This window comes from Eulemur rufifrons, chromosome 7 (assembly GCF_041146395.1).
Source record: "Eulemur rufifrons isolate Redbay chromosome 7, OSU_ERuf_1, whole genome shotgun sequence".
Classification (NCBI taxonomy): Eukaryota; Metazoa; Chordata; class Mammalia; order Primates; family Lemuridae; genus Eulemur; species Eulemur rufifrons.
Genome location: NC_090989.1, coordinates 108,812,445 through 108,828,426, shown reverse-complemented (window position 1 = coordinate 108,828,426; position 15,982 = coordinate 108,812,445). Strand labels below are relative to the sequence as shown.

General features: G+C 37.3%; 1 protein-coding gene across 1 annotated transcript in view; it reads right to left on the bottom strand.

Annotated features, from left to right (window-relative positions):
- The window catches only part of CP (ceruloplasmin), a 36,583-nt gene that overhangs the window by 17,337 nt on the left and 3,264 nt on the right, over window positions 1-15,982 (bottom strand). The window contains exons 4-11 of the mRNA XM_069472008.1: window positions 12,041-12,211; window positions 11,124-11,366; window positions 8,766-8,928; window positions 3,714-3,844; window positions 3,210-3,350; window positions 2,731-2,942; window positions 1,037-1,187; window positions 99-311 (exon numbers count right to left, since the gene is read on the bottom strand). Coding sequence (XP_069328109.1) covers window positions 99-311; window positions 1,037-1,187; window positions 2,731-2,942; window positions 3,210-3,350; window positions 3,714-3,844; window positions 8,766-8,928; window positions 11,124-11,366; window positions 12,041-12,211 — 1,425 coding nt within the window. The remainder of the gene's footprint in view (window positions 1-98; window positions 312-1,036; window positions 1,188-2,730; window positions 2,943-3,209; window positions 3,351-3,713; window positions 3,845-8,765; window positions 8,929-11,123; window positions 11,367-12,040; window positions 12,212-15,982) is intronic.

Below are 15,982 nucleotides of genomic sequence, written 5' to 3'. Positions count from 1 at the left end.
TCCATTTTGTGTGTGTGTGCAGAATATTCAGTGCATATAAAGACAGTGCTTCTGCATATTTTGGTGTTTCAGGCTGAATGAGAACATCCACTACTCACCTATAGAATCAGGTGTCATAAAAAGTGTCTCTGAGGTATGGGGAAACACAGTTATAGTGTCCTTCCTTGCTCCTAAGGAAGTGAAGGTATTTCCCGAAAAATATATCCCGTGTATATCTTCCTCTGATCCCACACTAAAAACGTGCCATGAAACTTTGTCTCCCACGCACATTTCCGGTCTGGGTAGATTTCCATACATGTATCCATTTATGGCTGCAAGACATTTGCAATAAAGAAAAGAGTATTTAATTTACTGATACTTGATATCTTTTGAAACTCAACAAAGCACTAATCATGAAGCAGTTCATTCATGTAAGAATAGTAAGGTGATTATTTACAACTTTTCTCTCCTCCATTGTTATTTAATACTTCATAGGAGGCTAAAATGACATAGAATTAGAGAATGACAGAACTACATGATGCTTTTACTGGGTCAACTCAGTCAACTTCTTCCTTTTACAGTTAAGCAAACCAAGGCAAGAGAGGCAGTTACTTGTCCAGTGTCATTGAACCAATGAATAGAACTGGTAAAACCAGAGTCCACGTCTCCAGATTGTAGACGAACCCTTTTCCCACTACACTGTACAGTCTTCCAAAACCAACAACCAACCAACCACCCAACTAACCCAACAAACACCCCACCTCACCCACTCTACAAATTTAGCAATAGAGAAATACATGACTTTTCTGTTTCACATTTAGCTATAGGTAAAACAATGTATTGCACCAAAAAGATGTTGGTATCTGGTTAATTAAATTTAAGATAATCACCCTAGTAGACAATATTCTTATTGTGAAATTATATTTAAAGGAAACATAAAATGTATTAGCCAACCATTGTGGGGAAAATGTAAGTCTCTCAATTTGCAATTCATTAGGCAAAATGACATTAAATACATATTTAATGCATCTATCTTGTAAGGCAAACTTTCCCTTACAGTACATCTTGTTAGACTCTTGGAAGTCTGGATCCTCTTTATCCACATTTTCAGGCTGTGTAATAAATGTTCTAATATTTTCATCCAAGAGAAGACTTTTATTTTCATCAAATATTGTGGCAAGCAGGTAAAACTCTTTGTCTACTCCTTTCTGTGGATGAGAATGGAAAAAGGAATGGACATGAAATATAGATGGTCCATATTCATAAACTAGTCAGATGGTTGATCTGCATACAGGATTTCCCACACAAGGGGATTGTATACTTGTGGAAAATGTGACCAGTTGATTTTCTGACTGTGGACATTTCACAGAAAGGCATGAATCCCAGCAAATGGATTATCATATTAAATAGAACTAAGAAGTTAAGAGAAATCTCTATGGATTTTTTCATATAAGGATTTTACTCTAGAGATCACTACATCTAAACTCCATAAACTAAGCCATTTAATCACAGATATTTACAGTGTCTTTTAAGATAGGATGCTCTGTGGAAAGCAACTTAAATCAAGAGTTTTTAATTCTACAAAGTCTGCATTTTTAGGATTTTTGAATAAATTAAATACATATATGTATATAAAATATAAAAATGATATGCACTATAATAAGTATGGGACTACTAATATGAATTTATTATATAAATGAATATAAATATATATTCACAGTTTTGAATAAATTATACATTCAATTATACACATATTTATGGATTTATAAGGGTTTACTACGTATGAATTTTTTATATAAATGCAGAAAAGAACTTGGATATTAGTTCACTTGTGACTGAGGATAAAAGGAAACTCATTCATCAAGCATTTATTGAGCACCTACTACATGCCAGAGAGGGGCTGTGGTTGTTACAAAAAATTTTTAAAAACCTTCTGCATGCTTTCTAGAAACTTACAGTCTACTGGCAGACACAGGCCAGGAAAAATAGTTGCATGGATAAATGCTCTAGTAGAAACATACACAAGGAAATATGGTAACTTGTAGGAGCCTCAATTAACTTTAGTCAGGGGATATTATCCAAAGGGGCCCTCAGGCTGAGTTTTAAAAATGTCTCTCCTTTTTGGCAGATAAAACAGTGAGAACAGGCCATTCCAGAGGGAGAGAAAAGGGCAAAGTCAGAGACGTGAGATACCCTTCCTTACCTGGGGCCTAAAGAGCTAATTCTGCCATACTGCAATTCTAATTTGCCAGTTAGAAGAAGCTAATTCTTCAGTACAAGGGTGGACTAGCTACACTGAAGCAGGATGAGAGGCAGGACAAAAGTTAGGAAGTTAAAGGAATTCAGAAAGAGATGATAGTGCCTAAAATAAGGCAGTGGTGTTGGAGACTTAGTGATTAATGTGCAAGTGAGAAAGAAGGAGCTGTTGATGGGAGTCCAAGTTTGTTGACATCATTAACTAAGAGGCAGAATAGACAAGAGGAGGCTGGCAGGGGAGGGAGGAGCAGTAAGTGGCTGTTCAGAAGGAAGTTAAGGGTTAAAATAGTTTTGAGATGTCTGTAGGACACGCCATGGTGTGGGTGCTCATTGGGCTGAGGAAGATACAGGTCTGGAGTTGAGGAAAGAGTAGAACTGGGAGACATCAGCACACAGAAGTTGAAGCTGCTGATTCCTGTGGCCCTGAGACATTGCCATTCCTTTGCAGTGGCATCTCTCACCAAGGCATGCCCAGACTTAGGCCTCACGACTCACCTGTTTGCCATTCTTTCCAAGACTTCCACTTCTGCACACGAGAAGAGGCCCTACAAGACCACTGTTAGTGTCTTTTGTCCCATTTACTGCGGAGTAGTAGAACCAGGTCAAGCAGCTGGGATCCGTGGAGGTAGGACCTACATCTTTTGGAACTTCCCATGTATAGACAAATGTTGTGCCAGGATTTACATGTGCGGAGGGTGGAGGGGTACCTAGCAAGAAATAAACCTTTATAAAATAAAACCTAAGACCATAAGTACCCTCATCTAGACTGTGAGATCTTTGAGAGCAAGGACTATATCTTGCTCACCTTATAGCACCTTGGAGACAGTTGTAAAGGGACTAAAAAAATAACTCTGCCACAAAAAAGTACACAAAGCTGTTACAATGTGACAGGTAGGCTGCACAACAATTTTACAAGGAATTTTATTTTCTTGCTGACATTATATGAAAATGTGGCTCACGTGAGCGCTACTTACTTCTGCCAGGTATTTTGTAGAATGAGCCCTCATTGCTCTTGTTGTAACGCAGTCCATGAGGCTGCATGCTGAGCGGCAAGGAAGCATTATTATAGAAAGTGACCTTGATGATCTGTCCCACCTCTGCCTTAATGACAGGGCCTAGAAACCAAGAGTCATAAAGGGAATTGTCAGGTTGTGTTACGTATTAGATAAGGTTCTATTAGGGAGAAATTAAAAGGATGACACCATGAACCCAGAAATGGGTCCAACTGCAAGAGTTCTAGATGATTCAGGGTCTTATAAAGTCACTTTGGATTACATGAAGATATTCATCTCATTGGATTTATAGGGACAGAAGAATGTAGTTAAAATCATTGAGTGAATCAATATATTGATTTCATAGGGTTATAAGATTGTATCTAAAATATCTATAACTGTGAGTTGGTAAATACTGTTTTGAGTGCACAGAATATGTATAATATAAATGGTTGATAACACCACAAGCTATGAATAGAATTTTACCAAGAATTCCAAGGTGTTCTTCTTTTGCCTTCCGTATTTGGAAAGAAGCATTTGTATATTCACAGTAAACTAGTTTTTTGTAAGTTCCTCCAACTCTGGTTGGGCTTTGTTCAAAATATGGCTGGGATTCACTGTGCAGAGAAAGCAGATACACAAAGAACTTTTATATTTACAGTGATCATGTGAAAAGAAAGCAAGAATCCAAACACATCTGTTTTAGAATACTTGTAATTTATTTCTGATTATAAAAGTAATGCATGCTCATTGTATAAAATTTGGAAAAGAAGGAAAGATACAACAAAGAAAATTAAAATTTCCATAATCCTACCATTTACATATAACCACCATCAATATTTTCTCTAGATGTCCCTACAGTCTTTTGCTTATGCATGTGTATATAATTCCATGTGTGCATCCACTTAATCATTTGTTTGCAAATTTTATTTTGGAATAAAAATTAAAAAGACATTATATCTGATTATTTTTAGGCAGATAATAACAAATATGGCTATTAAAACAACTACATGCAGAGATGCTATAATATTAAGAAGAGAGGTATCATTGTTATTTTTTAAATTATAATTTAAAAAGGAGCCCCCTAAGAAAAAGTATTCCCTAGCATTGAAGTAGTAACTTGCTGTGCTAAGACATCATAGAATTTCGTAACCAAGAGAATCAAGCAAAATGAAAGAGTTTATTAATTCATATATATTTAGTCAATACAAAATGAGTAGGACCTAACTCTAAATCTAATTTTTACTCTAAGCCCAGTTATCCTTCTGACAATTCATACAAAATTTCCATTACACAGATTGAATATTTATTGATGAACTTAAAGTGTAAGAAGAGGACTAAAGGCACCTGACACTCACATTCATAAACACTGAGGAGATAATCATATGCCAAATAAAGCATCTAAGAGAGAACTCTGAAATTCAGCAGGGAAGTGACAAGGAACATCTAGGGCACACAAGGAGAGGGAAACAAGGCAGCTGGCCTGGCTGAGATCAGCTGCAAGGAGAAGCTCCCCAGTGTGGGCAAAGGCTAAGTGAGAGGTCCCAAAAGGTCCATATTCCTACTGCAGACTCCTGCAATCCTAGCCACAGAGAGACTTTCAGCTCTAGTGAGCCCTGGCACTAGTATAGCAGAGTCTGTGCAATGGCATTGCTCCAGAGAAGGAGTTTGTGCTGGGTCCCACACACTCCCAGAGACCCAGGTAGCTACAGCATGATGCCATTTTGCAAGCCCAGCCCTCACCACACTATATCTTGCCCTAAAGCCCAACAGCCCCTGCATCTCGACATCCCTGGAGCCCGATTGACAGCCCTCTGTGTCCACTCAGAGGGCTGCAGCATTGTGATACCAGCTGGACCCAAGAGTGTGGCCAGGTCCCCAGCACTCCAGCCCATGCACTATTATACACTCTGGGGAACGGGCTATGCAGTGCACCAGAGAGCCTGCCCCTGGGAGGGAAGGAGCCAAGCACATGCTCTCCAGAACCTGACAGCCACCTGCCTATGGCTGTTGCCACCAACAACAACCCTGCCTCACCCCTGCCCAGCAGCAGGGCTTATTGCACATCTGCATTGCGCCTTTAGTGGACCTGGGATCAGCCTGTCCAGATGTTGTTTTGGGGCCTGAGGACTGGCCTATCTGCCCACCACTGCTGCCACCCAACTGCACCATTTGAGGGCTGGAGGACTGACGTCCTTTCCTGCCACAGCTGGTGCTCATGTGCACCATCAGGGGGCCTGAGGACACGCCTATCCTGTCCACCACCCAGTGCCTGTACATGCCACCTGGGGGCCTGAGGATGGGTCCCCCTAGCCTGTTGGTGTCCAGCACACCATCTGGGGGCCTGGGGATTGACCAACCCCACCCACCACAACCTGCGCCTGTGGGTACCATTGGGGACCTGAGAACAGACCTGCTATGCCTGGTGCCAACCCCACTGGTGCCAGCATGTGCTATCCAAGGGTGTGGGGATTGATCTACCTTGCCTGATACACTTGGGACCCCCACACTTCTCCCAGAGGCCAGAGAATGGGCTTGCCTACCCTGCCAGCACCTGCACATATTGTCTGAGGGCCCAGAGATTGACCTGCTCTACCCATCACTGCAAGCATTTGCACACTACTCCCAGGGGCCTGAAGACAGGGCTGCACAGCCTGCCACCACCACCACTACCAGCACCCACCTGCATGCACCAGCTGGGGGCCTGAAGACTGGCCTTCTCAGGCCATTGCTTTTACCACTGACATCTGTGCATGTCACCTGGGGGCCTGAGGGTTGACCCAGTACCACTACTACCCTCACGGATGCCACACATGCTGCCCAGGGCCCCAAGGACACACCCATTCACCTGGCCCATCACTGTCACTGCTGACACCTGAGCAAGCCACTTGGAGGCCCAAGGATTAGCCCCTCTGGACCCACAGGTGCCTATGCATGCTTCTCTGGGGTCCAAGGATGGGTATGCTAGGCCCATTGCCACTGCCACTAGGGCCCAAGGATTGGTCTGCCTAGCATCCCTGTCATAAGCAAAGCCTTATCACAGCCTCCATTGACAACCATAACATAAGCCATTGAAGAACTCACAGACACCACAGATACTTATTACAGCTGAAGAAATTATATGGAGACTCCACTACTATATGCACCCTAAATCAAGGCTAAAGCACCCAACACAATCAACACTGTAGATACATCTATAGGAAAAAGTCTCCCTATGACAGCCAATCCAAGAAATTGGGAGAAGTGGCTATTCATCAGATGCATAGATATCAATGTAAAGACATAAGAAGCATGAAAAAGGAAATATGACACTTCCAAAAGAAAACGATAATTCTTCAGCAACAGATTCTAACAAAAACAGTCTATGAAATTTCTGAAAAAATAGGGGAAATGCTTCAGGACATTGGTCTAGGCAAAGATTTTAAGGCTAATACCTAAGTTTCTAATACCTAAGTAACAAAACCAAAAATAGACAAATGGGACTATATTAAACTAAAATGCTTCTGTACAGCAAAGCAAACAATCAAGAGGGTGAAAAGACAACCTGTCTAATCAGAGAAAATATTTGCAAACTATGCATCTGACAAGGGACTAATATATAAATATACAAGGAACTCAACTCAACAGCAAAAAACCCAAATAATCCCATTAAAAAGTGGGCAAGGGTCTGAATATACATTTCTCAAAAAAGACATACAAATGGCCAAAAAGTATATGAAAAAATGCTTGATATCACTAGTCATCAGGGTAATGAAAATCAAAACGACAAGGAGGTATCATCTTATCCTGGTTAAAATAGCTACCATCAAAAAGACAAAAAATAAATGCTCACAAGGATGTGGAGAAAAGGGAAATCTTAACACACTGTTTGTGGGAATGTAAATTAGTACAGCCATTATGGAAAACAGTGTGGAGTTTCATCAAAAAACTAAAAATAGAACTACCATTCTATCTAGCAATGCCACTATCGGGTATGTATCCAAGGAAAGAAATCAGTATATCAAAGGGACATCTGCACCGCATGTTTATTGCAGCACTCTTCACGATAGCCGAGACATGGAATCCACCTAAGTTTCTATGAATGGACAAATGGATAAAGAAAATGTGATACACACACACAATGGAATATTATTCAGCCATAAAAAAGAATGAAATACTGTCATTTGTAGCAATATGGATGGAACCGAAGGTCATTACATTAAGTAAATTAAGCCAGGCACAGAAAGACTAATATTGCATATTCTTACTCATATGTGACAGGTAGAAAAGTTAATCTAATGGAGATAGAGAGGGGTGGGGAACCTGTGGCCTTCTAAGTCCTTAAGTGTGGCCTTTTGACTAAATCCAAATTTTACAGTAACAAATCTTTTTATTAAAAGGGATGCAGCAGAGACAGATGAAGTTTTTCTTGCTTCCTTTGGTGCTTAAAAAAGAACAATCTTGAAATCAGAAGGCAGTAGGTTCCCCACAGTTAATGGATACAAACATACAGTTAGATAGAAGAAATAAGTTCTAGTGCTTGATAGTACAGTAGGGTGACTATCGTTAACAACAATATATAGTATATATTTCAAAATAGCTAGAAGAGAAAGTTTCAAATGTTACCAACACAAAGAAATGATAGATGTTTGAGGCAGTGGATATCTTAAATGCCCTGATTTAGTCATTGTACGTTGTATGTATTTATCAAAATATCACATGTACCCCATAAATATGTATAAATGTTATATATCAACAAAAATAATACAAAAGAAGAGAACATATTCACTTGACATTGTTAGCTATCTCAAATTTCTATGAGTAAATTAGAGAAAAATAAATCTCATGGGAAATATTACTTTCTGATGGTTTTAGAACCTGATCTTTTTCTGACATGTGACTTTAATTCCGTAGAACAGAAGGATTAAAACTCCTGTTGTCTTCAAATTGGTAAATATACTTAGCATCTGAACTATCAGAAAAACCTTTTGCCCACTTTTTAAATGCTGATGCCATAGTCATATATTTTTAATCTTAGTTTTTGGTCATTAAAATAGCAATTGCTAATATGATATATTCTTAAGTGTTACTGAGTAATTCATATTTAATAAATTAAATTAATATTTAATATCCTTACTATTATTTAAGCATATCACATAAAACAATTTAATTATGCCTTCAGATTTTGGCAGTATATAAGTTAAATATGAAGACTTTTTAAATTTTTGTAAAATTGCAATTGATGACATTGTTCACTATGTTATAAAATGTTTTGTGAGTATAAAATAAATTCATTTAAAAATTTAGTAATAGAAAAAGGATGAGCAGTACATTTTCCTTTACATTGGCTGCCAAGGCCTTTAAGAGAAGAATTTTGTGTAGCAATTATCCTTAGCTTCAATATTTTCCAATTTTTATACAATTATTTTTTTCACATTTATTTTATCAGTAACTTTTAATTATAAGATGACTAAATCATTTTTAGAAGTAACTGGGTTATGAAAAATTTCAATTATCTTTATTATTTAACCATAAATATTTCAACCAGTAAATCATTACCTTCCAGCTGCTGTTAAATTTTTTTTAGTGAAGAAATCTATACCAGATGGAGCATATTGCCAAAGAATTTCCTCAGCAGCAATATAGTAATGTACATGTGTCCCAGCAACATCTGTTGAAGGTTTCTGGCAATTTTTTACATTGAAAAATGCCTGCATACTCTCTGGAAAACAGTAAACCCAAGTAGAGAATGTTATCAAAACATTAATAAAATTTTCTTGGTCCACCTATATTTTTAATTTTAGCCAACAATACTTAAACTTTCCCTTTCTTTCAGAAATGTGATATATGAAATCTATGTAACAACTTAAAATGTATGAAACACGTACTAAAACTTGGATGCAAAGATGAATATTAAAGGGACATGCATTACTAGAGAATAACAACCAGCTTTGGACCAACTCCTAGATGAAGATGGCACCCACATACTGAGAGTCTATTTGACCAAGAATGTCTTCCTTCAGGAGTATGAAATTGCTACTACTAGTCACTAATGAGTTAGATGATTTACTAAATTAACTAGTTGGCAAGCAGGAAGAAAATCAAGGCAAGTATGTTTCTATGACATCAGTCTGCATTTTGCTTTCAGGGTACTGTTGGTGGGAGTGTAAATTAGTATAGACTTCTTGGAAGGCAATTTGGCAATATTCGTTAAAATTAAAAGCTCTTCCATCACATAATTTTACTTGATAGTTAGCCACGAGAAATATTTGCACATACATGAAGAGACATATAAAAAGACATTAACATTGTTAACAAACCAAAAAATTAGAAGCAATTTGAATGTCTATCAGTAGGCAAATGGTCAAATAAATTATAGTACATCCAAAATATGGAAAACAATGCAACCATTAAAAAGAATAAGATGTATAGGGCATGTCATAGAAAGAAACTTCAAGACTTCAATATGGTGAGTGATGAAAGCAAGCAACAGAATATTATATGCAGTGTGATCTACTTAACATAAAACAAAACATAAAACATGGCTATGTATTTTAATTTGTACATGTACATTTTACATACACAGTGAAGAGATTTGCAAGTACTGGATTCACATTCATTACAGTGGTTACCTCTGGGGAGGAAACTGGGATGGTAGTGGGGTGGATTTGGACTAATGGTGTTTCTTTAAAATAGCTTTCACAAAATATGATTTGTGTGCCAATTTTTTGTGGTGTAAACACTCCCACTGTGACAAATTTGAAGCTACCAACAGTTTACGGGTTTGATTATTTAACTATTAGCTCTCTTGAGCCGTATGAACTGGCTCCTGTACACCACCTTAGATTCTTTCCCTTTTTCTGCCTGCCTCCCTCCACCAAATTTTCTTCCTCCCTGCCTCCCTCCCTCTCTCTGTCCCTCCCTCTCTCTTTCCTCCTTCTTTCTTTGCTTGCTTTCTTCCTATCTAGCAAAGATCGATTTATATATTCTTATAATTGCTACAAATTAAAAAAGACTGGAAATAAATTAAAAAACAAAAAAGCTGTAGAAAAACACAGAAAGAGGGGGAAAAAAACACCACAGGAGAAAAAATGATGGGTGCCATTAGCCAAGTAGGCTTTGAGGAGCTTCCTTACTTGTGCCAAGGGCTGACCCTCTGCAGAGCTGAGGCAGAAAGACCTGGCTTGAGGAGTGGATGGGGCTGAGTGTACATTTTTACCTGAAATTGATATTCCATTCTAAGCCACAGTCTTTTTATCACTAAATTCCATTCTTAAGTTGTAATAGCTATGAGTGATTCTTCTTTTTCCCATATCCCTGGGAGGGACACAGCATGTAGGGAATCCTGATAAATACTATCATTTAGTTGTTTTAATAATTAATTGAAACATGATACTAACCAAAGTTTAGGACTTACAAAAAGAAAGGTTTTGTAAACTCCATTTTTGGACCAAAAAAATAAAGTTATATTCTTCAATTCTAATGATATTACGTTTTCTGATTGAAAACAGGTTTACTGAGTAATGAATTATAATTATTTGGTTCTGCATAATTCCTCGCTCTGCTTCTTATAAGATTTTGGGCAAGTGTTTTAATCTCTTGAAACTTGTTTCTTCAGTTTAAAAAAAAAAACTGTAATAAAGCCTGCTCTAATACTCAGTGTTCTTGTGAGGCTCACAGGCTAATGAATATAAAAATTTTTTGTAAAAGCAACAAAATCCTATACACCTAAAAGGGCTTATTGTTATAGAGTGAAAAGTTGTCACGGACCTGGATTCCATCACTGATTGTTTCCCAAAGAAATTGTATCACCCTCCTGGATATCAATTTCTTCATTTGTAATATGAGGCATTTGTAATGGGTTGTAACCTTGGAAGTTCTCTGACTTTGTATTATGCAAAAGTAATAAATCTCTACCATGTATATGGCAGCCCAGTGTCCACTCTCCTGGGCCCTTGGCCACCATGAAGGCATCTTCCAACGAGGCCGGGAAGACCATGATGGTGTCCTTTCTGTGATTCCGAGAGATCAGAGTTTGTCCGTGGAGATAGATGGAGTGATCGTTAGCTGTACCACCTATGCCAACGAAGTGCCACTTGATCCTGTCTTCTGCACACATGGTGAGGGGGGGCAGATTTCCATATATGTATCCATTTATGGCTGAGAATAAATGTATATTTATGGTAAATCAGTGCCACATGGTAAAAGTTGTATGCATTCCTCATTATAGAAACCTCACAGTGTCAACGTTGTTCTCACACGTAATCTACAATATTTGATTTGTGTTTTGTGAAGAAGGAGGCCATCTCATACACATTATGTATGATTAGAAGTGAGGAGAGCACAAAGGTTTAGAGGCAAGAAGAGAAAAAATAAGCAGAAAGGCAAGAAGCAGTGAAAAGGGGAAAAGACTAGAAGGAAAATTTCGTAAGAGAGCAAGGATACAGGTGATTGAAACTATGAGAACATCGTTTATGAAAAATTCTATGTTGGATAAAAACACATTTCCATAAAATATTTGTTCAGTTATGTCTTTGTCTTCCATAGTATTTCATTACCTTAAAATTACATCTTTCCTATGTTTTTAACCATCTATTTGTAATCAATATCAGACTTCGGAAAACTAAATGTGTTTATCAAACATTATTTGCTATGAAACTTAGGAAATAAGCAAGATTTACTAGTTGACTGGCACGTCAACCAGTATACCTGAGTGAAACACTGAAAAATATCAACTCAACTAAACAAACTTGAGCAAAGGAAAATTACTAAATAGGATCATAGAAGTTAGAATTATAAGATACTATGAATGAGAAAGTTCTTTTGAATCTTACAGTACATGCTATTGCTCTCCTTGAAGCCAGGATCACTTGTGTTAACTTTTCCAGATTCAGTAAATGTATGAATATTTTCATCGATATACCAGCTATTGCTTTCATCAACTATAAAAAACACCAGAAAGTAAGACTTGTCGATATTTTTTTCAGTGTCTTCATTCAGCGTTCCTGAAACAAAAAGAACAAATTTCTTATTTTTAGTAATAGACAATAATCAGAGCCATTTTAAAAGATGCAGCTATTTTTGTGATCTACAGTTTTGTTAATTGTTAGGGCATATGAAAAAACTAAATGTTTGTGATGTGGAATTACACAAAACTTTAAAAGATACATTACATATATGAAGCCAAACTTAAAGAATCCATACTCATCTTTATTTCAAGTCAATAACTTTCTAGAGTCTTCACATCTGATAACCATTATCATATGAGATGTACAAAGTGTCAAAATTTGTGCTTCCTCCAACCAAGCACAACTCTAGTTCATAGTAATTAATTTATTCATTTATACCTATATTCAACAGATATTTATTGAGCATTTGTAATGTGTTAGGTACCATAGTGAGTGATGGGTTCATAAAAGTGAACAAGACAGGTTTCTACCCTTGCAGAATTTATAATCAAGGATGAAGTAATCAATAAATAATACAATATAGAGTGTAAAGTTCTATAGTAGGGAAGAGTGGGGTGCTGGGGAGCTGGCTAACTGAATCTTGGGTGTGGAAAGGGTCCCGAAGGCAGTGACATTTCAGCTGATATCTAAAGGATGAGTAGGAGTTTGCTGGGGTATGTCTGGAGAGAAAATTCCAGGCATTAATTAAGAGAAAATGTTTGGACTTTATCGCCAGAACAATCAGCAGCCATTGAAGGATTTTAAGCAAAGGAGTGACAGGATCAGCTTGCCCCCTCAGAACCATCCTCCCCACTTCAACCCCCAGACAGAAAGCCAAGTGGAGATGAACTGAAATGGGAAACACTTAGAGGCTGACAGGGCAGAGGCTGTTGCAGGCACCCTGGCAAAAGTATGGCAGTGGCCTGAACTAGGTTACAGTCCATGTGGAGCTAGAGAGAAGTGAGCTGATCTGGGGACGTGTAGGAAGTAGAGCTGGTGGGACTTGACTGATGTGATATGTTAGTAGGGGATGAGGAAGAGGGAGGCATCAAGAATGATACCTAGGTTCTGTCTCCAGGGACTAGATGGAGGATGCTAGGGCCATTCCCCAAGGCAGGGAACACAGAAAAAAGGCAGGAATTCAGGGAAGGAGCAGATGATAAGTTTTGGAATACAATGAGATTTAGGCACCAGTGGAATACCCAAGTGGAGAAGTCAAGTTGCCAGGCCTGACCATCAGTAGAGGAGTTTGGACAAAAGTTATAGATTTCAGACTCATTAGCATGCAGATGGAAACAAATGACTCAAAATGGATAAGATTACTCTGTGAGCTTGGATTGAACAAAAGAGAAAAGCACCTAAGACAGTAGGAATAAAATTATTATGAAATTAATAAATATAATATATCTAATAAATAAAAATATAATAATATAAAATTATTATCAGCCCCAAATATTTTATATAAGTCTTGTATTTGAAACCATAGGGCATAAGTCAGAATCATTGTAAATGAGAACTGTTGATAGCAGTTCACATACCTGCCTTTGAGAATGCAAAGCCTTAAATTACTTTTATTGTTTAAAAAGAAAAAGGAAAAAGTTTGGAAATATTCAGACTAGGTATCTTAAAGTTTAATATACAGTTATTCTTTATCTTGTCTTCATGTAACTGACTTCCCTGCAAGTTTGAGAAGGACAAAGAGCTCTTAAAAAGTTGGTTTATAAAGTATAATCTGTAACCTTGAGACTATGTATTTGTTACAGGAAACTGCCATTGTTAAAGTACTTATTGTGGAGAACTATTTGTTCACTTAAAGTTTTAAACTTCGATTGTCTTAGGAAGTATGACACTAACTTCTCATTAACTTCATAATTAGCATAGTACTGTCATCTCATTATCTTGTTATAATAAAAACTCTATGTGGTGTAAGTTAGAAACATATCTGTAAAACTTCTTCCTTGCAAGAATTATTTTGCTATAAAATAAATTGGTAACTGGATATCCATTTGCAGAAGATTTAAACTAGAGCCCCACCTCTCATCCTATACAAAAATCAACTCAAAATTCATCAAGACCTAATGTAAGAGCCAAAGTGATACAACTACCAGAAGAAAACATGGGGGAAATGCTTCAGGATGTTGGTCTGGGAAAAGACTTTATGAACAAGACCTCAAAAGCACAGGAAACAAAATAAAAAATAAATAAATGGGATTATATCAAACTAAAAAGCTTCTGCACAACAAAGAAAACAATCAACAAAGTGAAGAGACAACCTGTGGAATGGGAGAAAATATCTACGGAATGGCAGAAAATATTTGTAACTACTTATCCAACAGGGATTAATATCCAGAATACATAAGGAACTCAAACATCTCAACAGCAACAACAACAGCAACAACAACAACAACAAAAAAACAAACAACCTGATTAAAAAATGAGCAAATGATCGTAACAGACATTTGTCAAAAGAAGACATACAAAGGGCCACTAAATATATGAAAAAATGCTCAACATCACTAATCATCAGAAATGTAAATCAAAATCACAATGAACTATCATTTCACCTCAGTTAGGATGGGTACTATCAAAAAGACAAAAAAAAAATACTGTTGAGGATGTGGAGAAAAGGAAACTCTTATACATGTCGGTGGGAATGTAAACTAGTACAGCCACTACAGAGAATAATATGGAGGTTCCTCAAAACACTACAAACAGAACTACCATATGATCTAGCAATCCCACTACTGGGAATTTATCCAAAGGAAAAGAAATCAGTATATTGAAGAGACATGTAGACACCTGCACCCCCTTATTTATTGCAGCACTATTCACAATAGCCAAAATATAAAATCAAACTAGGTGTCCAACAACATATGAATGGATAAAGAAAATGTGGTACAAATACACAATGGAATTTATTCAGCCACAAAGAAGAATGAAATCCTGTCATTCACAGCAACATGGATGGAACTGGGGGACATTATGTTACATGAAATAAGCCAGCAACAGAAAGTTACTGCACTGCATTTCCTTATTCATATGTGGAAGCTAAAAAAATGTTGATCTCATTGAAAAGTACAACAGAGGATATTAGAGGTTAAGAAGGGTAAGAAGAAGGGAGGGATAGATAGAGATTTGTTGAAAGATATAAGATTACAGCTAGACAGGAGAAGTAAGTTCTAGTGTTCCATAGCACTGTAGGATGACTATTGCTAACAATAATGTATTATATAATTTCAAATAGCTAGAAGGAGGATACTGAATGTTTCTAACACGAAGAAATGATAAATGTTTGAGATGATAGATATGTTAATTATATTATATGTACCACTATATATTTCATATGTATCAAAACATCACTATGTACTCCGTGAATATGTGTGATTATTATTTGTCAATGTAAAAAATAAAATAAAAATAAACTGGTGATTCACTAACTGATTTACATTAAAACATAAACATAAAAGTAAAATTTTGCACTTCACAGACAGCAGTTCTAAGTAATGCAGCCTGTAAGAAACAGGCAGACGCCTGTTATCTTCCCATTATATCTCCTCCCATCCCCCTCTGTAGGAGGGGACAAAGTGGCAGTTATTTTGTGTGCAGGTGGCTGAAGTGAGGTCTACTGGGTTTGACTACCATCTAGTGCCCAACCTGCATTATTGGTTGAACTGAAGGCTGGACTTGTTTGTGATCGCCATCTAGTGCTCAGAGTCCAAGATGGTGAGTTTCAAGGTCAAGGCAGGAAAATAGAGAGCTTTTGATAGCAAATTTCCTCTAGGAGAGCAGGGGAAAGCCCACACATTCTGCTTGACTCTGTTATTACAA